The 24,600-nt window shown below is 41.0% G+C and overlaps 1 protein-coding gene across 9 annotated transcripts in view; it reads left to right on the top strand.

The window, feature by feature from the left end:
- PRUNE2 (prune homolog 2 with BCH domain) overlaps positions 1 to 24,600 on the top strand; it is a 276,216-nt gene that overhangs the window by 58,573 nt on the left and 193,043 nt on the right. For 8 of the 9 annotated variants that reach the window (XM_019815787.3, XM_045043727.1, XM_019815782.2 and 5 more), the window contains exons 2-4: positions 2,733 to 2,837; positions 7,296 to 7,498; positions 10,681 to 10,844. In XM_019815787.3, the coding sequence (XP_019671346.2) occupies positions 2,733 to 2,837; positions 7,296 to 7,498; positions 10,681 to 10,844 (472 nt within the window). The remainder of the gene's footprint in view (positions 1 to 2,732; positions 2,838 to 7,295; positions 7,499 to 10,680; positions 10,845 to 24,600) is intronic. The other variant, XM_019815785.2, reaches the window with a different exon arrangement.

Here is a 24,600-nt window from a genome sequence, read left to right as displayed (position 1 = left end):
AATGAGGTAATGTCTACTTAGACCTTCGAGTTTCTCGGAAGAACGGCTGTCTACGGTAATATGATTTCCTAATGCATTTGTTTGTGTTGTAATGGAGTATAATTCCATTTACCTAAATTTCTGTAGGTACCTCTAGAACATCTGACAGTCTTGCACAGGAGAAGCAGTCTGGCTTTTAGATGAGAACTGGGCCTAGACTAGAATCCCCCAAGGGTACAAGTGAGCCAGCTTGTAATTTATGAAGTTAGGGGAAGGAAGCTGAGAGACGACGGAAGGGGGGTTAAAGTTGGTGGTGATGGTGGGGCGGGGTCTTGTAATTATAATCAGAGAGTATATATTGTATTTTCAAGTCATGTTGTTTTATTAAATATCATCATCTCAGTATCTTTGAAAAATACAGGTTTATTTTAATTCAGCAATATTACATATTAGATGATTCATCTGCAATATCGATACTGCTATTATTCTCTGTATTGACAGACTCTTTAAAACTTCCTTCGAGATTTTTAGTTTATTATGTTTCTTGGGCCACAAGCTGGTTGTTTAAAAACTTGTTTCTGACTCTGACATCAGTAGGCCCGTGCCACCAATTACAATTGCATAGATTCATTTGTAAAGTACCTAGTAGGTTACCAAATAATGCCTTCTCTTTGTTTTGTAGAAAAAAGAATAAGTCTCTTTCTGGGAATATTCGTGAGCAGTGTAATTTTTTATCTAGCCATTTTGAGCAGTATTGCGCTTGAGTTGGCTTTCTAGTCAGTCCTCAGGAGAGAAGCTAAAACAAAGGGTGAAAAGTGGGGAAAGCATACATATATGTCACCTCTGGCATACTATAAAGACGTTCATTTTGATTACAGTTATCATTATTGAACAGTTTTGTTGTAGAATTTTCTAGAAGCAGTCATTTCTTTGGCATTTCCAACCCAGTATTTCACAAGGAGGTCAGCCGTCTATAAAGGAGTTTTAAGTAACTATTACGTTAAACCAGGAAAGAAAACAATATGCCTTCTCTTCCAGAGACGTGACTGTATGCATTTTTTAATAGCAACTGATTTGTATTGTTAAAGCAATATTACTAACCATATTCCTTTCCTGGGGGGAGGAAAAGTGTTATACTTTCATTTGCTAAGTTATGGAATGTACTGTAGAGAGAACATTTCTTGACACCCAAAATGCGGCCTGAGAAAATAAATTACTACCAAATTGTGTATCGCGTGCCAAGAACATATGAAAAAAGTCACTGTCTCTCAAATTAAGAACATCTTATACAAGGAAATGACATAGAACCACTACTCCTCCCTTATCCTTGGTTTCATGTCCCATGATTTCTATTACCTGCGGTCAACTGCAGGCCAAAAGCAGATGATCCTCTGACACGTGGTCAGAAGGTCAAGAGTGGCCTATGTCACATGCCTACGTCATTCACCTCCTTCCTCTCACCACGTAGGCATTTTATCATCTCACACCATCACAAGAAGGGTGAGTACAGTACATGAAGATATTCTGAGAGAGGCCACATTCACACAACTTTTATTACAGTGTAGTGCTGTAATTGTTCTATTTTATTATTGTTGTTGTTAATCTCTTACTAGGCCTAATTTATAAACTTTATTCATAGCTATGTACATACAAGAAAAAACAGAGTATATATAGGGTTCAGTATTATCAGCAGTTCTGGGCACCCACTGGGGCTCTTGGAATGTATCCTTTGCGGATGAACGGGGGGCCGCTATACTATGGAACTTCCCTTTGGACTAAAATCTTTTACTAAAAAACTATGACTCAGAGATACAATTCATATCAAGTTAGACTGTGATAATGTTTTTTTTTACATTTTTTTAATGTTTATTTTTGAGAGAGAGAAAGAGAGAGAGAGAGAGAGAGCGAGCATGAATGGGGGGAGGGGCAGAGAGAGAGGGAGACACAGAATCCGAAGCAGGCTCCAGGCTCTGAGCTGTCATCACAGAGCCTGATGCGGAGCTCGAACCCACGAACCGTAAGATCATGACCTGAGCTGAAGTTGGATGCTTAACCGACTGAGCCACCCATGTGCCCCAGACTGTGATAATGTTAATGAAACCACACTTCCATTGGAAGAGGTCATCTAGAGGACGTGACTGTTGGCTGACCCCTGAGCTACACCCGGGCTGTTGGAGGCTCCTCACCCTCTCCCCTGTCCTTGGAATGTATGTTCTGCCCACCGTTCCCACCATGGGAGCTGCTCCAAGGATGCAGCCTTGAGAGAGTAATGTGGTGTTGAGACCACACATGACTGAGCCCAGTTACGGCCTCTATAAAATTTTTAAAGTTCTGGCAGGTGGATGTGAAGATCTACCCATCTTGCAGGTGCCCAAGACAAGCCTTGGAAATAAGTCTCCTTGTTTATTAAACTACCGCCTGCCACACTTGAAGCGGTCCGCCTCTTCCTTTGGTCTCTCCCTGCCCTTCACGCGTGGAGGCCAGAGGCAGAGGTCACCTGGGGAGGCTCCTGAGGTGGTGAGCTCACAATTTTCTGTTCCTGAACCGTGCGCTACAACGTGAGCATTTCCGAATTTTAAACGTGTTGTGCAATCTTATGTCCTCCTGTAAAACTTCATCGTAAACTCAGGAATTGTTGCAATTGTGCGTGAATATAGCCAAGGCCTACCTTTGAAAAAAAGATGGAAAACTGTCCTTTTTGTATCGATCTGTTGCACGTCAAACTGTGATGTTTTGTTTGCTATGTGTTTCAGAATCGAAGCAAACGCTTGGAGAAGGTCCATGTGGTTATTGGACATAAATCGTGTGAGTTGGATTCTCTCATTTCCGCCTTCACGTACGCTTACTTTCTAGACAAGGTGAGGGGAAAGAAGACTGTGCTTTTTATATGTGAATTATGATATAACTTCCAAGGACAAACATTTTCGGGAAAAACGAGGAACCTATTCACTTCCATTTTCACGTTCTGGTTTATTGTTGCCGAGAATAATGTATTAGGATTCATTAAACAACAAATACTTACTGGTCACGTACAGTGCGTTGGGTAGGGTCTAGTTGTTTCTTATCGACGCCCTCATAAGACATTTTCAATAAGGTCACAGGTTCCAGATTTTTAAAAATATATAATAGTTGTTTACTTTCATGGGAATTCAGAGAACTAACAAAAGTAAGGGTCAGAATTTCTTGTTTTCCTTTATCATAGCTTGTTGGTTAGTCTTGCCCTTGGGAATAGAGAAGTAAGTACAGAATAACCTGCGTGAACATTACATGCAATTCGGAACCTATTGGCTGGAATTTTCAGGAACAGAGGTGTTACATGTCGCATCTATATTCTGTTCTTGCCCGTTAGCCCTGACCTTTGTACAGCAAGGTCATTCTCAGTTAGTGATGATCTCCGTTGAGTGAGAATCTTTGTGTTCTGTGCAAAGTCTACAACCTCCCTACAGAGGTGGAAAAGACCTTTTAACAAATTGTTTTAAAATTGCCATTTCATAAAATTCATCAGCCCGTGATAATGCGTCACCTCAAAGCCTAAAAAAGTACATTATGAGTATCTTGGTGCAGTTTCCAATTTCACAGAATTTTTAATTTTCCAGAGTCTGATTTGTTTTATTCCAATTTTGTTTGGATTCTTGGCTCTGAGAGTATGCATAGCTGATCTCGGGTGATTTAAATTCACATGAAACCTAGTCTTCTAGAGTGAGCTGTGAGTGGCAAGAATGGCTTAGGGCAGCAGCTGACGAGAGCCAGGTAAAATATTCTGGTCTCTGCATACGGACTTTGTATCAAATTTATCTTAAAATTTGTTGAACGTGGGGCGCCTGGGTGGCTCAGTCGGTTAAGCGTCCGACTTCAGCTCAGGTCATGATCTCACAGTTCGTGAGTTTGGGCCCCGTGTCGGGCTCTGTGCTGACACCTCAGAGCCTGGAGCCTGCTTCGGATTCTGTGTCTCGCTCTCTCTCTGCCCCTCCCCTGCTTGCACTCTGTCTCCCCACTTCTCTCTCTCAAAAAAAAAAAAAAAACATTAAAAAATATTAAACTTTGTTGAACTTTACAAGGGCGATTAATTGGTATAAGGAGATAAACATGCCTATGTGAACAAATGCATATTAAATACTTAATCCTATTAACTGGACTTTTTGACTCCTAGAAAACAAATATCGCTTGTCTCGAGAACATAGAGTTGACTGAACAAGACTGGTCTTTAGAAAGATAGTGGTGTGGACTCTTAAGGAAATTACATAACACCACCACCCCCACCAACTCCAATGTCTTGAATGAATATAACACGCAACCAAAGGAGTGAGAAAGTAGTTGTGATAGATAAAATGGGTAAAGAGATGTATGGCCTCTTTTCTCCTTCTAAGGCTCAGCATGGGGACAAATATGGAGTAACTGGAGGGTCACATACTGGAATTTGTTATATTTCTGTGCCTTCCTCTTAGTTTACTGGCCCTGCCCCCTACCAAAGGTCTGCATCTCCATTTGAATTTTCTTCTGAGAACGTGGCTACTTCCTCTGAGAGTATAAACGTGGAATAAATGCAGAGCTTTGCAGCTAGCTTCCCATGTATGACTCTATTTAAATAGTTTTCCTTCTGGTAGGTAAGCCCCATTCCACAGATGGGTTAAACTGAGCTTCAGAAAGAAAAATGGCATTCTCCAAGGCACCCAGCAGAGGTTGGGGGGCTAGAAACCTTCTTCTGGTCCTAACCTCCAAAAAGATCCTGCCAGGATAGGCTCGGGTCACATGTGCTTGACTCAAGTTTCAGTATCAGGAGTTAGAGATAACTCAGTCAACTAATTAGGACAAGTACATTTCTGTACATAAATTTCTTTTTTTTTTAATATGAAATTTTTTGTCAAATTGGTCTCCATACCACACCCAGTGCTCATCTCAACAGGTGCCCTCCTCAATGCCCATCACCCACCCTCCTCTCCCTCCCACCCCCCATCAACCCTCAGTTTATTCTCAGTTTTTAAGAGTCTCTTATGGTTTGGCTCTCTCCCACTCTAGCTTTTTTTTTTCCTTCCCCTCCCCCATGGTCTTCTGTTAACTTTCTCAGGATCCACATAAGAGTGAAAACATATGGTATCTGTCGTTCTCTGTATGACTTCTTTCACTTAGCATAACACTCTCCAGTTCCATCCACGTTGCTACAAAAGGCCATTATTTCATTCTTTCTCCTTGCCACGTAGTATTCCATTGTGTATATAAACCACAATTTCTTTATCCATTCGTCAGTTGATGGACATTTAGGCTCGCTCCATAATTTGGCTGTTGTCGAGAGTGCTGCTATAAACATTGGGGTACAAGTGCCCCTATGCATCAGCACTCCTGTATCCCTTGGGTAAATTCCTAGCAGTGCTATTGTTGGGTCATAGGGTAGATCTATTTTTAATTTTTTGAGGTACCTCCACACTGTTTCCCAGAGCGGCTGCACCAGTTTGCATTCCCACCAACAGTGCAAGGGGGTTCGCATTTCTCCACATCCTCTCCAGCATCTATAGTCTCCTGATTTGTTCATTTTAGCCACTCTGACTGGCGTGAGGTGGTATCTCAGTGTGGTTTTGATTTGGCGATACATAAATTTCTAATGATTATTGCCCAACTGTGATTCAGGATTAGCCTGACAGTTAAAAGAAAAAGCACTTTGTTGGAATGGCTTTGTGCTTTATATACTATAGCAATGGGTGGTTCATTTATTTCACTCAACAAACAAGTATTAAATGCCTACTATGTGCCAGATTGTTTTATGCACTAGGAAACATGACTGAACAAAAAAGACAAAAATCGCTGCCTTGTTACTGCCAGGAAAGGAGATAGATGACAAAGATATTAAAATTGTGTAATAAGCCCGATGCTTTGACAGAGCTGGTGATGATGTGAGAACAAAGGCCATTTACTTTATGCAAAAATTCAGTGTTACCAAACCCCACCTTCTCTCAGGGATATTTGGGGTTTATTGCTGTGCACTCATAGTAATTTTTCAAAGAACCTTTATTTTTTTATTTTTTTTTCAACGTTTATTTATTTTTGGGACAGAGAGAGACAGAGCATGAACGGGGGAGGGGCAGAGAGAGAGGGAGACACAGAATCGGAAACAGGCTCCAGGCTCTGAGCCATCATCAGCCCAGAGCCTGACGCGGGGCTCGAACTCCCGGACCGCGAGATCGTGACCTGGCTGAAGTCGGACGCTTAACCGACTGCGCCACCCAGGCGCCCCAAAGAACCTTTATTTTTAAAAAATTTCTATAGAAAAGTATGTGAATCTAAAATTCTCCAACTCCTACCGTCTCCTGTTTCCCCTTCTTACCACAATTTTTTAAAACATTTTTTTTTAACTTTATTTATTTATTTGGAGAGAGAGAGCACACACACATGAGCACAGGTAGGGGAGGGACAGAGAGAGAGGGAGACAGAGAATCCCAAGCAGACTCCGTGCTGTCAGCATGGAGCCTGACGTGGGGCTCGAACCCACGAACCGCGAGATCATGACCTGAGCCGAAATCAAGAGTTGGGTGGTTAACTGACTGAGCCAACCAGGCACCCCCACCCAACAATGTTTTAATAACAAGTTTGTTAATATGTGATTTTTTTTTCTAATATAAGAAATGAACAGAGATCTCAATCTGGTAGTGTGTAGGCCAAATCTGGCTCATAAATGAGTTTTTGTTAACCTCCATAGTGTTTTTAATTTAGAAAAATTAATTGTAACAAACATCGTAGATAACAGCCTCAGATCTAGATTTTCAGCTTTTCTTGAGTAATTGAAAGATTCTTATCCTGAAAAAACCTGAAATTTTTGCATGTAAACCATTGGCTGGAGCTCAATGGCAGGCATCCCATGTACATGGGACGTACATGCCTTTCTGTATCACACAGTCCTCATCCGCCCTGCGGTAATCATTCTGATTTTCTGCTAATTCCATAAAGACCTATGAATTTGTTTCCCCTGAAAAGGAGAACGTGTGTGTGTGTGTGTGTGTGTGTATGTGCGCGCGCGCGCGCACGCGCGCGCACATATATATATTTTTAATCGTGGAGATGTTGAAATGAGACATAAGATATTTAAAATAAGGCACGAGAGGTTTCATGGAGAGTAACGAGTGTTTAAAAAATATTAGGGGCCATTTGCCTGTAGATACTGCTCTACTAATTGGGTTCGGGAAGAATCGATTTTGAATGTCATCCGGGTTAGTGAGGCCAAAAGACTTTTGTTCCCTTTACGATTACCCTCGGGCGTGTAAAAAACGGAGTTGTGCTTTTTCTCCTCTCGCTGTTGTCAGTGATTCAGCCAACTTTCTTCTCGGTAGGTCAGTCCACCTGGAGTTCTCTGTTTGCCAGTGCTGAACATACCAAGAACTGAATTCAATTACTTCACCGAGACGAGGTTTATTTTAGAAGAGCTGAACATCTCTGAATCGTTCCACATATTCCGAGATGAAATTAATCTGCATCAGCTAAATGACGAAGGGAAGTTATCTATAACGCTCGTTGGCAGCAATGTGCTGGCGAGGTAAGGCTCTGGAGGTAAGGCCTTTAACCAAGGCCCTTATGGGAAAAGTACCACCTCATTCAGGACTTCGGTGGCTTAGGGAGATGCATTAAAGGCAGAGGACATCGGAAGAAAAACTTTGGGCCATGCCAGCTCTCTGTGTTGGCCTTTGCATTTCAAATATGACATCTCTGAGTGGAAAGTTCTTGGAGAATTGACCAAAATTATAATTTTGAACAATCTGAAACAGTTTATTGTAGCAACACAACAGTCCTATGTACTGATGCTGTAAATGTGTAATGAAAACTGAAATTACATGCTAACTAAAACCGAAAGGTTCTCAAGAAAGACCTCTCAGTGGTGAAGTGAAAACTAGTAGAGAACAGCTATGAAAGTCATTTGATCATTGCCTCTTTCATTCATGCCATTTTATACCGTAAGAGCGGGATGGATTTTTGAAAGTCTGTGCAGTTCAAACTTGTTACTTTATGGACAAGAAATCTGAGACCCACTGTTGCAAATGACTCGTCCGGGGTACCACATGAAGTTAGGAGAATAGTTTGGAGTCAATGTGGGTCTTCTGCCTCCTTCAGTACGTACTTAGGAGTTGCTAACTAGTGCAAGAATCTCAGGGTACGTAAAGAGGAATGAGACAAGTTGTCTACCTTCAAGGACTTTCCGACCCAGCACAAAAATGCCCTTTTATTTAAATCTTAAAAAAATTTTTTTAATCTGTATTTATTTTTGAGAGAGACAGAGCACGAGCAGGGGAGGGGCAGAGAGAGAGGGAGACACAGAATGTGAAGCAGGCTCTAGGCTCCGAGCTGTCAGCACAGAGCCTGATACGGGGCTCAAACCCACAAATCATGGGATCATGACCTGGACCAAAGTCGGAGGCTTAACCGACCGAGCCACCCACACACCCATAAAATTTTTTTAAATGTTTTATTCAATTTTTGAGAGGGGGGGGGAGAGAGACAGAGACAGAGAGTGAGTGGGGGAGGGGCAGAGAGAGAGGGAGACACAGAATCCGAAGCAGGCTCCAGGCTGTCAGCACAGAGCCCGACGCGGGGCTCGAACTCAGGGACCGCGAGATCATGACCTGAGCCGAAGTCGGACGCTTAACCGACTGAGCCTCCCAGGCGCCCCCAAAGATGCCCTTTTGATAAGCTCTGTAGTGCTATTGAATGAAGTGTCACTAGTAAATACCTCAGTGGTTTGAGACAGTAGTTTTTTTTGCACACTTTGCCAATTTGCTGATGGTTTAGGACCATAACCAGTGGATATTGATGTTAGTGTGCATGAAATAAGAACTTGTACTAATATCTAATTTTTTATTTAACTCTTTTTTAAAAAAAATTTTTTTTAACGTTTATTTATTTTTGAGACAGAGAGAGACAGAGCATGAACGGGGGAGGGGCAGAGAGAGAGGGAGACACAGAATCGGAAGCAGGCTCCAGGCTCTGAGTCATCAGCCCAGAGCCCGACGCGGGGCTCGAACTCACGGACCGCGAGATCGTGACCCGGGCTGAAGTCAGACGCTTAACCAACTGAGCCACCCAGGCGCCCCTATTTAACTCTTTTTAGGAAGCATATTTAGGTACGAGTACATTGACCTGCCTGTCATGCAGTTCATTCAGCTCTAAAGAGTTTTGAAAACAGTCTGCTCTCATGGGGCTGTTTTTATCCCCATGCCGTTTGAAACACAAATCCTTTTGCCTATTTATTAATCAGTGGTTGACTGAGAGTTACTGGGAGGTTATCTGACTGACTTCAATCATCAGTGTTCGGGATGATCACCTCCTTGACTCAATTTATGTGCTCACTTTTACAAACCAATTCATGTGAATAAATAGGGATAAAGGCAGTGCAAGAAGCTAAAGAAATCTTGGGAAGTCAGAATCTTTGGAAGAGTTTTGTTCTCAGTTAAAACTGAAAAGCTGCTAAACTGCTGGTTTGGGGACTGACACTGTGAACTTGAGCTTCAGGACTATTTATGAAACAGAATGCTTTCCAAAATTGAGATCTTTATTTCCTTCATTCCCACTCATGACGGAAAGACCAACGTCAGTCTTATTCACCTCTTTCTTTCTGCCTTTGATGAAGCCAACTCATCTCACATGTGAAGAATGACAGTGGTGGGGGGAGGCGCCTGGGTGGCTCAGTCAGTTAAGCGTCCGATTTCAGCTCAGGTCATGATCTCATGGTTCTTGAGTTCGAGCCCTGTGTCAGGCACTGTGCTGACAACTCAGAGCCTGGTGCCTGCTTTGGGTTCTGTGTCTCCCTCTCTCTCTGCCCCTCCCCCACTGGCACTCTGTCTCTCTCCAAAATAAATAAACACTAAAAAATAATTTTAAAAAATTAAAAAAAAAAAAAGGATGATGGTGGAAGTAAATAAGCCCGTGGTCATTTGTCTCCAGCACTGTGACCAGATATGCAAGCTCTGAAACCACATCAGGGTTCAAACACAAGCTAGTCTGCTTATAAGCTTTGTGACCTTGGACAAATTTCTTAACCACTCTGTGCCTCTGTTTCCCCATTTTTAACTTTTTAAAATTTGTATTTATTTATTCATTTTAGAGGGAGAGAGAGCGCACATGCCAGGGAGAGAGGCAGAGGGAGAGAGAGAGAGAGAGAGAGAGAGAGAGAGAATCTTAGGCAGGATAGATGCTCAGCATGGAGCCTGACGTGGGGCTTGATCCCACGACCTTGGCATCGTTACCTGAGCCGAAATCAGGAGTTGGATGCTCAACCGACTGACTCACCCATGTGCCCCTGTTTCCTCGTGTTAAAAATGAGGGTTTCACTAGAACCCATTTCATAGGGTCATCGTGTAGTAGAAGACTTGGTGACATTCCTTCTGGCCTGATAATAGTGTCTGGCCTGCAGCGGAAGCTCAGTAAATGGCAGCCATTATTATTACTATTACTACTACTATTCTTATTTATTATTATTTTTCAACAGCAAAACAAGAGACAGAAGTGCTACGGCGTGAGGGGCTGCGACTAAGCCTTTCGGGGTGGGGGGGCGGTAATTAGGTAATATGGAAAGTGAAGACGCATAGGCTAAGGGTCACGCGAGCTTCCTCATCTTTTTGGCCGTAGAGAGGAAGTCTTTTGTGTGAGAGCAGAGATTAAATACTTCCAGAAAGTAAGACGATGTGCCATATCCCTTTCCTTTCCTCTCCGCCATTTGCTTTACAGCGAGGACCAAACTTTAGAATCAGCGGTTGTCAAGGTCATTAATCCGGTGGAGCAGAGCGATGGCGGCCTCGAGTTCCGAGAGTCTTCCTCTTCCCTTGTGGTGAAAGAGATTCTCCGGGAGGCTCCTGAGCTCATCACCGAGCAGCTGGCTCATCTCCTCAGAGGTGAGAGATGGCTCTTTCTATTAAATACTGGAGGGCTTAATGGAGTGTTTCTCGACTTGCTCATGCAGAATGAGTGTGATCCATTCTTGGCTTAACAACCCCTTTAAAGACCGCGGGAAGCTTCATCAGGGAAGCAGGGAGTAAAGAGTTTGTTAAAGAGTAGCATTACACTGAATATTAACAATGTGCGTTTAAAAATAGGCATGAAGGGTCTTTGCTGTTTCGCTCTTCACCGGAACTGCCTCACCTCTGTCGGGGAGCCGGAATGGCTCCTCTGGCCGTCCAGAGCTTCCAGAGGCGGTTCTGGTCCCACAGCAGTGTGACTCAGGCCAGAATCCACTCCTCACATCGAAATATCTCCTGGTACTGATAGAAGCTTGGTTTGCAGAACACTGCTTGGATGACAAAATAAACACGTTTGAATTTGGTGATTTTGTGTCAGGACGTTTACAGTCACTTTACCACCTCATTGGCATTGTAATATTTTCCGTCTTAACTTCGCCTCCTTTAAACACTGTGTTCCCAGCACACCATTGTCAATGACCTTTTTTAATCTTTCTTTTTTTAAAAAAAATGTTTTTTAATGTTTTTATTTATTTTTGAAGGAGAGAGAGAGAGAGACTGAGCATGAGTGGGGGAGGGGCAGAGAGAGTGGGAGACACAGAATCTGAAGCAGGCTCCAGGCTCTGAGCCGTCAGCACAGAGCCCGACGCAGGGCTCAAACCCACGAACTGTGAGACTGAGCCGAAGCCGGACGCTCAACTGACTGAGCCACCCAGGCGCCCCTACCTTTTTTAATCTTTCGTTTCCACTCATGGAGCCTGCCACTTCCAAAAAGTGCTTTCTAACCTGGAAATTGTTAGTTGACTTTGGTGGCCCAAAATTACCACAAAAATTCATCATTGTCTACGTAGGACAGCTTTGGGTGTTGTATAAAGCTTTTTTTTTTTTTTCCTTTCAATAATCCATCTTGAACATAGTAGACATAGATTTTTCTCGGAATTATTTAACACAAGAAAGTGAAAAACAGTGATTAACAGACTGAAAGAATTTTTTAAAAAGGAAGGAGAAGACCAAGAAAATGTTGATGCCATTGTTTTTTTTTTTTTTTAATTTTTTAAGTTTATTTATTTATTTTGAAAGAGAGAGAGAATCCCAAGCAGACTCTGCACTAACAGTGTGGAGGCCAATGCGGGGCTTGAACTCACAAACCGTGAGATCATGACCTGAGCCGAAATCAAGAGTCAGATGCTTACCACTTGTTATCCACCCAGACGCCCCTGAAGCTAGTCTTTTGAGGACACTTTCCTTCTCTTCCTCTGTCTCTTCCACAATGTAGAGAGGAAAATGTCCAAGTTTTGTGACCTCTGTAAATATTTTACAACTAATGGCCCCAGTAAACCTGTTTTAAATATTTTTCTGGCAATGGACATCTGTAAAAATGCTCTATGGCAAACTGTGCCCCCAACTAAACCAAGTAACTATGATCATTTATCTCTGTGACAGAGCAGAAGGAAAATAAAGGTAATTGGGATCCCAGCCACGAGGGAAGTTGTTTAGCAGTGCAAATGATCAAACACGAGAGAGTATTTTGTTTCAATTTCTTGCAAACTAAGAAGCTTGGTTTATTGTTTAAAAAACATGTGTGTTATTTAGCCGGAACGAAAGGCAGTTTGGTCCACAAATTGCTCATCATCTTGCTTTTCTGTAAATAGTAAAATCAGATCAAACTGCGATACTGTGATACATTGGCACAGAGGTATGATTTTGTTGTTGAGGTTGACAATAATGATGCTATGGAGATTTAGGGAATTAGAAGGGATGCAGACCCCTTTTATGAGTTATGTTGGTCTTAGTTGGCAGAGCTATCAAGAATTAGAGGTATGGTAAAGGACCTTGGTTTTTCTTCTCATTGGAGGTCTTCCATAAGGTTGGCCTTGAAGTGGCCTTAGGAAGTTGGCAGAATAGGGACAACACTTCCTTGCTGCCTGGACACTGGGATGTGAGAGGAGGAAGTGCCTCTATGTGCAAAGACTGCAATGCAATGTGTCACGAGAGAGTCCAGAGTCCCTACGCCTGGAAGGTGGCTTCATGCTGTGGAAAGAAGGCTCTGGAGACTTTTGGCCAACGTGTGCATGTGGACGTGGACGTACACAGGTGGAGAGGTGGTGGAATATCAGTCTTTAGTAGGTGTCAGAAGGGAATCGAGTCAAATTTTGTTACATTCACTCAACTCAAAGTTCGATTTCATGGTCTTCTGATCATGCAGTAACACCAAACCCAATGGGAGGTTTTTGACGTGTCTATAAATAATGTTAGCATTCCTTATTTTCATAACATGGATAGTTCTCTTTCCAAAAGGTTGTCTCTATACACAGCTAAGATGTTATTTTATATTTTGGGGTGCTCAAAATAACCATTAACTTGACACACATTTCTAGAATGTATTTATGCGTTCTTGTACATCTTGAAGGAACATAAAATTTCTACGCGCACCTTGCCATCAAGAATTTTGAAAACTGTTTCCAGATGTCGTGAGACTAAATATTTATGGCTGAGACTTGGAAGAGTCTTTAAAAATATCCTAATTAGACCTCTTTGGAGGGTATATTATTATAAACTTTATACTAAACCCCCCCTTAATTTAGCATGAAAAAAATACTTGGTCAATTTGATTATTCTTTGCCTTTCATTCCTGTGGTCATATCCTAGAACACACCATGCTGAGGCACCGTGGTGTGCTGTAAATGGGTTTCAGTTGAGTCAGGATATTGATCTCCTCATCCTTGGAGAGGACCCTCAGTATGCCTCTTAGCCCACTAGGCTGGAGAAAACATGGTAATTTTCAGAGTGTTCCTTAACGTGCAAGAGGTCGGGCCTACTCTTCCTTAGCCTTGCTTGGTAAACTCCTTCTCTTCTGCTCAACCTTGAAATATGGCAGCGCCCTCGAACTTCATCCTGGGACATTTTTTCTGTATATCATCCTTTTTTCTAAAGCTTCTCTTTAAGTTCCCGTTAGTTAACATCCAGCATAATATCAGTTTCAGGTGTACAATATTGTGATTCGTCGCTTCCATTTGTCACCCGGTGCTCCTTACAACAGGTGCACTGCTTAATCCCCATCACCTTTTTCACCTATTGCCCACCCCTCCCCTCAGGCAACCGTCAGTTTGTTCTCTAGAGTTAGGAGTCTGTTTCTTGTCTATACACTATCCTTGAGTGACCTCATTTCGTTCTGCGATTTTATTAAAATTTTTTTAACGTTTATTTATTTTTGGGACAGAGAGAGACAAAGCATGAACGGGGGAGGGGCAGAGAGAGAGGGAGACACAGAATCGGAAGCAGGCTTCAGGCTCTGAGCCATCAGCCCAGAGCCCGACGCGGGGCTCGAACTCACGAACCGTGAGATCGTGACCTGAGCTGAAGTCGGACGCTCAACCGACTGAGCCACCCAGGCGCCCCTCGTTCTGCGATTTTAGATCTCTCTTTAACATTCCAGGTTCATCTCCGGTGCCCGTGTGACATCTTCGCATGCATGTTTCACTAGCACCACCACCTTGACACAGCTGTGATGGACCCCGTCAGTTCCCAGTACCTCCAAGCCTGCTTTTATCCCGGTTTCCCCGTGTCCGGAAAAGGCCCCGCCAACCCACCACCCGTTACTCAAGCCACAGGCGAGGCGTTATGTTTGATTCTTTCCTTTACCTTTCCTCCCACATTGATCCATTAGCCAGTCCTGTTGACTCTGTCTGCAACATAGCCTGAATCCATCCACTTTCCCACCATCGCTGCTAGTAATGCAGTTGGAACTGCAATTCTGCCTCTCCTCCACTAATGCAATGGCGGCCTGAGTGTTGCCCTCTTTCCTCCATGAAATCCATTGTCTACGAAGCAGTCAGAACGGCCTTTGGCAAGTGTGAACCGGCCACATCAATCTTCTGAAAGTCAAAATCCATCACAGTCAAAACCCAATCACCATCCCCAAGCCCCGCAGTCTGCAACATGACATCTCCCCTGCCTGCTCTGATATCCTCTCGTGCGTTTCACCCTTTCTTTTCCCGTCGCGTGTTCCAGGGACAGGGGCTTTTTCAGATACGCCAAACTCTTTCCCCTCTTGAGGATCTATACAAGCTGTGCCTTCCTTCTGGAATGCTTATTTCTGTCTGTCTCCTAATCTTTCTGTCTATCACGGCTTTCTTCCTCCCTTTTGCTCCCTCGCTCCGGAATGCAAGCTTCATGAGAAAGGAGACCTAATGTGTTTTGTTCACTGCTCCCCTGATGTGTCTCTGCCGCCCGGAATAGTGTCTGCCACGTAGCAGAGCCTCAGGAAGTACGGTCGTAAGAGGCATTGTGCACCATTGTGTATATACTTTCTACTTTTTTAACGTTTATTTTGAGAGAGAGAGATGTGGGCGGTGGGGGGAGGGAGAGAGAATCCCAACCAGGCCCCCCCGCCGTCAGCGCGGAGCCCGATGTGGGGCTCGATTCCATGAACCGTGAGATCGTGACCTGAGCTGAAATCAAGAGTCAGCCATTTAACCGACGGGGTCTCCCAGGCACCCCTGTAACTTTCCTTTTTGTGAATGTGTTGATTTAGGTAGTTCTGTGAAAGAGTAACATCCATTTCTTCCTGCCCATCCCTCCAACATTCTTAACGCCCAGAATTTGGACATTGTCCTTTCCAGTAATGAACCCTCTTCTTATTTTTATTTAGTTTTTAGAAATCCTGGTAGAACTTATTCTGTTCTTTGCAAGCCTTTGTTTTTATTCATCTTTTGTTTGTCTACATATATATATATGTATATAATTATATATATAATTTTAATCCTTTTGTGGAGTATACTACATATACAGAAAGGAAGACAAAACATAAATATAAAAAGCTCAGAGTATTATCACAAAAGGAACAACCTTTTAACAATTCCCCAGGTAAAGAAATTGAATAAAAAGACCTCTTTGTGCTCCTTCCCATCACTCCTCAGTCCCTCATTAAAGGTAACCGGCAATCTCATTTTTATGACCCACGGTTCCTCGCTTTCCTTAATAGTTTTACTCCTTCCGGATGTACCCATAACACCACGGATTGGTTTTGCCTGCTTTGCATGTTATGTAAATGGAATCATATAGCATATGCTCTCATTGTTATTAGATCTTTACATTTCTATCAAATGTACTATTTGCAGAAGTCGGTCATCTGTCATTTTTCCATTTATTACTCAGGTCCTTCCTTCTCCCATAGAATATTTGAAGTTGTTTACAAAAATGCACGCGCATATAATAAAACAAGGAAAAAAGAGTCCAGAAAAACAAAACAACATATTGAGAAAGGAATAAAAGTTGTAAAAATTGTATTCAGTCCAAAACTTGGTGTAGGAGCTTCTTGGAGCCAACGAAAAAATCGAAATCAAATTCACTGTAATTATATCGTTACTAAAACAAATACATATGCCAGTTCCTCATTTAAAAAAAATCTGAGAATTTTTTCCGTACATCAGTTTTCCGGAAAATACCCCTAATAATGTCATCGACATCCTCAGTCATATGAAGTAACGGTTTACACAGGAACTGGGTGCCGTGTGTCTGATAGTTTCAACTCTCCAGTTGGTGTATTGGTGTTGTTTTAATCAACTTCACCATTAAGACTAGCAACCTCATTTTCCATTCTAAATTTCTTTAGTCTACAGGTTGCGCTTTTTCTCTAAATACAGGAAGTATTTAAATTCAATCATATTGGACTCTTTTATAGTCTTATACTTACTGCTGTAGAAACACATATACATTTACATTAAATATATTAATTATTATTAAATATTAAATATAATTAATTATACATTAACCATAGACTTGTATAATTATATCTTAATTTAATATAAATATACATATTAAATATTAAATATATTGATTATAAAGATATTAATTACATATTTATATATATATATATATATATCACAGTGTTTACCTTGTGGGAGAACATTGTATTAGAATATTGAGGTAGAACCTGGTTATAATGGATGTTGTTAAAAGATCATTTATATACCAATTAGAAGCAGGTATCCTGTTGCCTAGGTAGAAATAACCTGCTGTGCTTCTTTAACAATGTACCCTCCGGGCCCTGCCCTGGCGGGACAGTTACAGGTGACTCACTCACCGGCCAGTGTGTGTTCAGATGTTGATTTAATGAAGTTGACATAATTTGCATTTCCTTAAATGACTACTTCTTACAAAAGCTAGGTCTTGCTGTGCTCTTTTAAGAAGACATACCTCAAACTTTGAGATTGCAAGATACAGATCGTTAGTATCGCTTTTATCTGGAAAGACACAGATTTACTTCCACAGGTTACTTTGCAATTATTTGTGTAAGAAGTTATTCGTCTACGAAGAGAATGTGCTTGTTCGGATGGGATCCTAAATGACCCTGGCTTTTGGAAGTGAGATTTTACTCGTCTCCCCCACCCCACATCTGTTTCTTCTGTTGTGGTTCTTTATTTTATTTTATTTTTTTCTCCCCTTCTGCCTTTCCTTGTCGGCTCTTTCTGCTCTTCCTTTCTTTCCCTTCCTCTTCTCTGCTTCTATGACCTTTTCGGTATCGTTTTCAAACAAGCTGCAGTCTGCGTCTTTCTAAAAGTCACTGGATGCAGTCAGAGTGGCCTAAAGTTGGTGCTGGGCTATGCCCTGAGTGTTTGCCAAAAACAAACGATTATGGACCTGCCAGAATCCTCAGTCCGTGTTCTTTAATTTCCCCAGAGGTGTGCACTGGAGGAGTATTGCCAAATGTAAGCTGCATTAAATTGCTGAATCATCGCATTGGGGATTTGTGTGCGTGTGCATTTGTGTGTGTGTGCACACGCGCGTGTGTGCGTGCGTGTGTGTTTCTGGGAACCAGCTGGCAATGATAAGACTGCAGCCACTGATTACCAGTCAGGTTTCCATTAAGACCACGCTTCCCCCCACCGAAAGGCCTGTCACATTTATTTGTATAAGACCTTGACAGAGCCTCACTACGTATAGCAAACCAAATGATGGCAATTGTTCATCGCGTAGGACGCAGAAAACCTATGTCCTAGGTTTTCAAGAAAACGCAGTCTCTCCTTTCTATTGGCAATGCCATTTGAACTTCAATAAAGAATAGTTGCTTGCTATTTTAGTAGCCTGGATTAACAGCTTCAAAAAAGATCCTTTTAAGGAGGTCAGATGAGAAAGGAACAGAGCCAGATTTTTTCTTTTCTTTTTTTTTTTTTTTTCCTCTCCTGCCCAAAGAGGGAATCATGTCTCCCAGTGAATCATCTGTCTCCCAAAATGGTTACAGAGTCCAAAGGGAATTTCATCCATCCTGTTTTGCTCAGGAAGAGGGAAGATCTGTGTGGTGGGTACAGGAAAGAAATTACTTTTTTTTTTTTTTGCTAGATATAAAACCAGAACAATTCCTCAACCTCCGAGTTCTTATGCCATGCCAAGATAAGCCTCGTTCTTAAATTCACATGTTTTAAATCGATAAGATTATTAAGCACTAGAATAATAGGCTTCTTTTGTATTATCCCTTTTCAGGCAAAACTGCAAACGAAGTTGTATTTTCTATCTGTTTTTTTCTCCTTTCTTCTCCCCCCCCCCCGTTATTCATTCCTTAATTTTTTTTTGTTTCAGTATAAAAAAGAATCAATCCCAAGTGAAACAAGGAAAGGGGTTTGAATCCCTTCTTTTCTGCTAAGAATTTATCATGCAGAATATGCCTTTACTGTGGTGAATGTTTTCCCCAAACCACTTCTGACTTCATTAGATCATGTTTAATATTAATGTACTGCGATTGCTTTTGGCAAAAGGTCCTTCGCTTTGCCATTCTTTTGAACAAAGCACATTGTGGTTGATTTTTTTCTAAGGGAATGAAATGTTTGTTATAATTTTATTATAATTGCTTTCTTTGTTGCTTCTTGTTAAACCCCCCTGGCCTGTGAATAGCTGTGACACTGTTGGGTATATGTGTATGGGTTTAAATATTTTTTTTTTTTTAGTTCTGCAGAATTTGCTGGAAGTTAAATCAACTCTTACTCCAAAAACAGGTTTGATTTTGCCACGAGGTGCCTTTGGCTGCTTATATGGCCTGACATTGATATTTAGTTAAGCATGTATGTAAATGGGTCTTTAATGTGAAATAGAAAAATTTGCTATCGGTGAATCCCTTGAATAAAGCTGGGCCATAACCATTCCTTTGCAGTAAAAACAACTCGGAGTTGTTGGTGAGAAAGATTTTGAGTTATTTTTTTCCCACCTACATTAGTATGTCGTGTTTTGCATTTTCATGTCAGACTCATAAACCAATGTTGGAAGTCTCTTTCATTGACTTATTCTGTAGGACTTTGTTTAGTGCAATGCTGCTTTCTGAATACTGCTTTCTATTGTATGTATTTTAAAATTAAGATCCCCAAATCAAAAAAAAAAAAAAAAGATGATTCTTAGTTCGACTGTGAGACAGGGGCGTTTTTGTGAAATTTATTCTTAAGGATCTTACATTTTGATGCTATTACAGTTTTTTTTTAATTTTTAAATCCAATTCTCTAATTGTGATGGTTTATAGAAATACGGGAGATTTTGTGTTATTAAAGTGGTACCAAGCGCCCTTGCTAAGTTTACTTACAATGTCAAGCTCATTTGTAGGTTCTTTTGAGTTTTTTATATACACAAACATATCATCTGTGAGGAAAGACAGTTTTTAGATATGCTTTTCCTTTCCTTATACCTTTTACTTGTTTTGCTTGTCTCATTGCTCTGGCCAGGGTGCAGTGATGGATAGAAATAGCAGGTGTCTCGTTCCTGATTTGAGGTGGAAGGCTTTCAGTATTTCACAGTTAAATACAAGGTTTACTTTTTTTATTTGCTTCTTATAAATGTCCTTCATCAAATTAAGGCAGTTGTGTTCCATTCCCACTTGGCTGAGATTTTATATAATGATTAAATCCTGGATTTTAGATAGTTTTACTACTTGACATCTCCTGAGATGGTCAGATGATATTCTCTTCTGTTAATATGCTGAATTATATTGGTTGATTTTTGAATGTTAATTTGTCCTTTAATTCCTAGGAAATCCCTACCTGGTGACTACGTAATAACGTCTAATATATTGCTAATTTGGTTTGGGACTAGTTTAAAAAGTTTTTTGTTTGGTTTGGGGTTTTTTTTGCTATGCTTATTTAAGAGACTTGCCTTTAATTCTGCTCTTGTGATGTCCCTGTTGGATATTGGTATTGAGATTATGCTAGGTTCTGAAAGAAAATAAATTGGGAAGTGTTCTCTCTTTCTATTCTTTGGAAGAGTTTGTATAAAATTAGTGTATCTCTTAGAAGTTCGGAACAATGGATAGTAAGTGTAATGGATTCATTAAAAAAAATTTTATTTTTATTAAGTAAACTCTACGCCCAATATGGGCACTTGAACTCACAACCCTGAAATGGAGAGTCACACACTCCACCGACTGAGCTAGCCAGGTGCCCTGAAATGGGACTAATTTTTATGCAGATACAAAACCATCTAGATTTTAAATTTCTTTCCTGCCAGGTTTCACAAGTTGAGGGTTTTTTTTTTTTTTCAGAAGTATTCAGAAGTATTATTCAGCAGCACTTATTCAGGAGTATTTTCGGACGAATTTTATAATCTATTACAGTTTGTTCTTATCTCTTAGTATTAGGAGAATCTGTAGTATGTTACTGTCTCATTCCTCATTTTGGTAAATTATGCCCTTCTCTCGCTCTTCTCTTTTTTTTCTTAAACAGTTAAAAAACTATATTTTTATGCAAATTGCAAAATTTATATTACATATTATATTATTATATATTATATAACTATTATATTGTATTTATATATAAATACACTTATATTTTTATTATATCCTTCCTTTGACATGTTTTTGTTAAATTTGCTGTTTTTTTTAACATCTGATGCTTTTTAAAAAAATTTTTTTTAAGTTAGAGATAGAGAGAGAGAGAGAGAGAGAGAGAGAAAGAATCCCAAGCAAACTCAGTGCTATCAGTGTGGAGCCCATTTTGAGGCTCGAACTCACAAACTATGAGACCATGACCTGAGCCAAAACCAAGAGTCTAGTGCTTAACCAACTGAGCCACCCAGGCACCCCTAACATCTATCTGATGCTTTTAAAGGTTTTTTTCCTCAGAGCATAGCTTCGGTTACATCCCACACACTTAAATGTCATATTTTCATTATCATTCAATTAAAATATATTACAAATATGTTGTGATTTCTTCTTTTACGATGAGTTATTTAGAAATGCATTGTTTAGGGCGCCTGGGTGGCTCAGTCAGTTAAGCGTCAACTTTGACCCAGGTCATGATCTCACGGCTCATGAGTTCCAGCCCCACGTCCGGCTCTGTGCTGACAGCTCAGAGCCTGGAGCCTGCTTTGGATTCTGTGTGTCCCTCTCTCTCTGCCCCTCCCCTGCTTGCACGTTCTCTCTTTCAAAAATAAAATAAACATTAAAAAAAAAAAAAGAAGTGTGTTGTTTAATTTTCTAATATTTGGGAATTTTCTAGTTTTGTTCTATTACTGATTTTCAGACTGTTATGGTGGCCATAGATGGTAACTCTGTGGTTGCAATTTTTTGAAATTTGTTAAGACTTGAGGCACCTGGGTTGCCTGATCAGTTAGGTGGCCGACTTCAGCTTAGGTCATGATTTCACAGTTCATGGGTCCGAACCTCGCGTTGGGCTCTGTGTTGACAGTTCAGAGCCTGGAGCCCGCTTTGGATTCTGTGTCCCCCTCTTTCTCCACCCTTCCTCCCCACCCCCCCGCCCCGTCTCTCAAAAGTAAACATTAAAAAAATTAAAAAAGACTTGATTTATGCCTCAACAGATGGTCAGTTTGGGTTAACTTTGTGCTAAACAAGAACGTCTAGTCTGCCATTGTTGATGACAGTGTTTAATACCCGCCAGTTTGGTCAACTTTGCTACTCCTGTTGCTCAAATATTCTACATCTTTACAGACTTTTTTCCCTACCGGTTCTTAGGGAACTTTAGTCTACTTTGTCCCCAATTAATATATCATACAATTGTTCCATCTTTTCTACTTTTTTGCTTTCAGCCTTTCCACATATCTCAACATATTTCACCATATCTCAGGTGTGCTTTTACAAAGTCAGCCACTTAACTGACCGAGCCACCCGGGCACCCCAAGGCATAAGTCAAAACAGGATATTGCTATTATGGCTTTTAAAATTCAGTTTGATAATTTTGTCTTTAAAAAAAATATATTTATTTTTGAGAGAGAGAGAGAGAGACAGAGTGTGAGAGGTGTGAGAGGCGGAGGGGCAGAGGGAAAGGGAGACACAGAACCCGAAGCAGGCTCCAGGCTCCAAGCCTCGAGCTGTCAGCACAGAGCCCGACGCGGGGCTCGAACTCACGAACCGTGAGATCATGACCCGAGCTGAAGTTGGACGCTCAACCGACTGAGCCACCCAGGCGCCCCTTTGCTGTTTGTTTTCAACTTGTCTCACGTTTCTTCCGTTTCCTTATTTCTTTACTCCTATTATATTAAAGTATTTTTGCTATTACATTTCCCCCCCATTGGTTTGTGAGATATCAGTTATTTAAGAAAGCTATTTTAGTGGTTACATACGTGTTATAACATACAATTCTAATTTCGTATACATTGATATTTTGATCACTTTCCTGACAATCCAAGAACTGTAGAGCGATTTACCTCTACTTGGTCCCTTCTGCAATTTGTTGCCACTGGAATGTATTTTAATCACGCATAAATTTAAAACTCCATAAGATATTGCAATTATTTTATGCCATGAACATTGATTTATTCTCATCCACGTATGCTCGCTCTCCAGTATGCCTCTTTTCTTCCTTCATTTCTTTGCTTCCACATATAATGGTTTTCTTCTGCTCCTACTTGCTTTCAGTGTGGGTTTTCTCTTGGCAGACCATTTCAGTTTATTTTTCTGGAAACGTCTTTATTTTGCCTTCATTTTTTTCATGTGTTCACTCAGTACAGAAATTTAGATTGGCAATTATTTTCTGTCCGTACTTTGCAGACAATTCCATTGTCTTCTGACTTTCATCATTTTGGGGGAGGTCAGCTCTCCCTTTTATTGTTGTACCTTTGACAGTCATGTTGTCTTTTTCTGATTGATTTCAAATTTCTATTCTCTGTAATTTTTAGCAGTTTTAGTGTCATATGGCTAGAGGTCTTTTTCTTTGTGTTTATCCTGATTTGGGTTCATAGTTGAACACAAATACTGTGGAGTAATAGCTTTCATTAATTTTGAAAGGTGATTGGCTGTTGCCTTTTTAAATATAATCTTAGTCCCGTTTTTCTCTCCTCCAAGGGAAACTTCCATTGCATGTATGTCAGGCCTTTTCTCCATGTTCCCTGGGTCTCTTATGCTCATCTGTAGATTTTTCATCCCTTTAGTCTCTCCATACTTCAGCATGGAGATTTTCTTCTGACTTAGTTTCCAATTTACTAATCTTCTCAGTGGATCTCATCTGTCATGGAACATATTTTTTGAGTTCTTTTTATACGTTTTTAAAAACTTTTTATTTTACTTATTTAGTTTTTAAATGCTTATTTTATTTTGAGGGCGAGAGACCGAGCATGAACAGGGGAGGGGTAGAGAGAGAGAGAGAGACACCCACACAGAATCAGAAGCAGGCTCCAGGCTCTGAGCTGTCAGCACAGAGCCTAATGCAGGGCTCGATCGCACCAACTGCAAGATTGTGACCTGAGCTGAAGTCGGACGCTCAACTGACTGAGCCACCCAGGCGCCCCTTTATTTTATTTTTTGAGAGAGAGAGACAGAGCGCAAGCAGGGGAGGGTCAGAGAGAGACACACACACAAAATCCGAAGCAGGCTCCAGGCTCTGAGCTGTCAGCACAGAGCCCGACGCGGGGCCGGAACCCACGAACTGTGAGATCAAGACCTGAGCCAAAGTCAGACACTCAACCAACTGAGCCACCCAGGCATGCCTATTTTTTTTTTTTTTGAGTTCTTACATTCAATGATTAAACTTGCAGTTTAAAAATTTCTTTTGCATATTTTATTTATAGATTCTAATTCTCTACTGTAATTCTCCAGCTCCTTTTTAAAAATTCCCTCTAGTTCTGTTTCCATTCCTTCTCTCATGAGTTTTTTTTTTCCCCCTGAACTTTTCAGTCATTTGATCATATATATTTTTTTTAATGCCTGGTAATTTGTCACTGATTGCTGAACAGCATACATGAAAGGTGTAGAGACAGTGAAGCGATGGATGATGAGATTTGTTTGCTCCAGAGGGGACAGGCTTCCGGCACCAGGGGTAAACAGAAGAATGTCAGAGAAACTTCATCTATTTTGTGTTTGAGCTGACTCAAATCAGGACTTGCGTCGTCTTGAGGACTAATCTATTCTTGCTTCATCCTTTGGCTGTGGTAGAGGTCAGCAAACTTTTATCGGCGTAAAGTCAAGCAGTAAATATTTTAGGCTTTGCAGGCCTACAGTCTCTGTTGCAACTACTCACACCATCATTATAGCACAAAAACATCCATAAGGAACGTTAATAAGTGTGGTTGTATTCCACCAAAACTTTATTGAGAAAATCTGGTGGTGGACCAGACTCACCCTGCGGATCATTTTTCTCCAAACTCTTTCCCAGGGTATGGCTCTCCAGGGGCCTCCTCTCCAAACCTGGGTTATTTAACCCGAGACTCCTTCTCTGCAGAGAGCCCTAAACCTCAATTTTTGCCTCCCTATCCCTGTGAAACTATT

Source organism: Felis catus, chromosome D4 (assembly GCF_018350175.1).
Source record: "Felis catus isolate Fca126 chromosome D4, F.catus_Fca126_mat1.0, whole genome shotgun sequence".
In the NCBI taxonomy this organism is placed as follows: domain Eukaryota; kingdom Metazoa; phylum Chordata; class Mammalia; order Carnivora; family Felidae; genus Felis; species Felis catus.
This window is presented reverse-complemented; position numbering and strand designations above follow the sequence as displayed.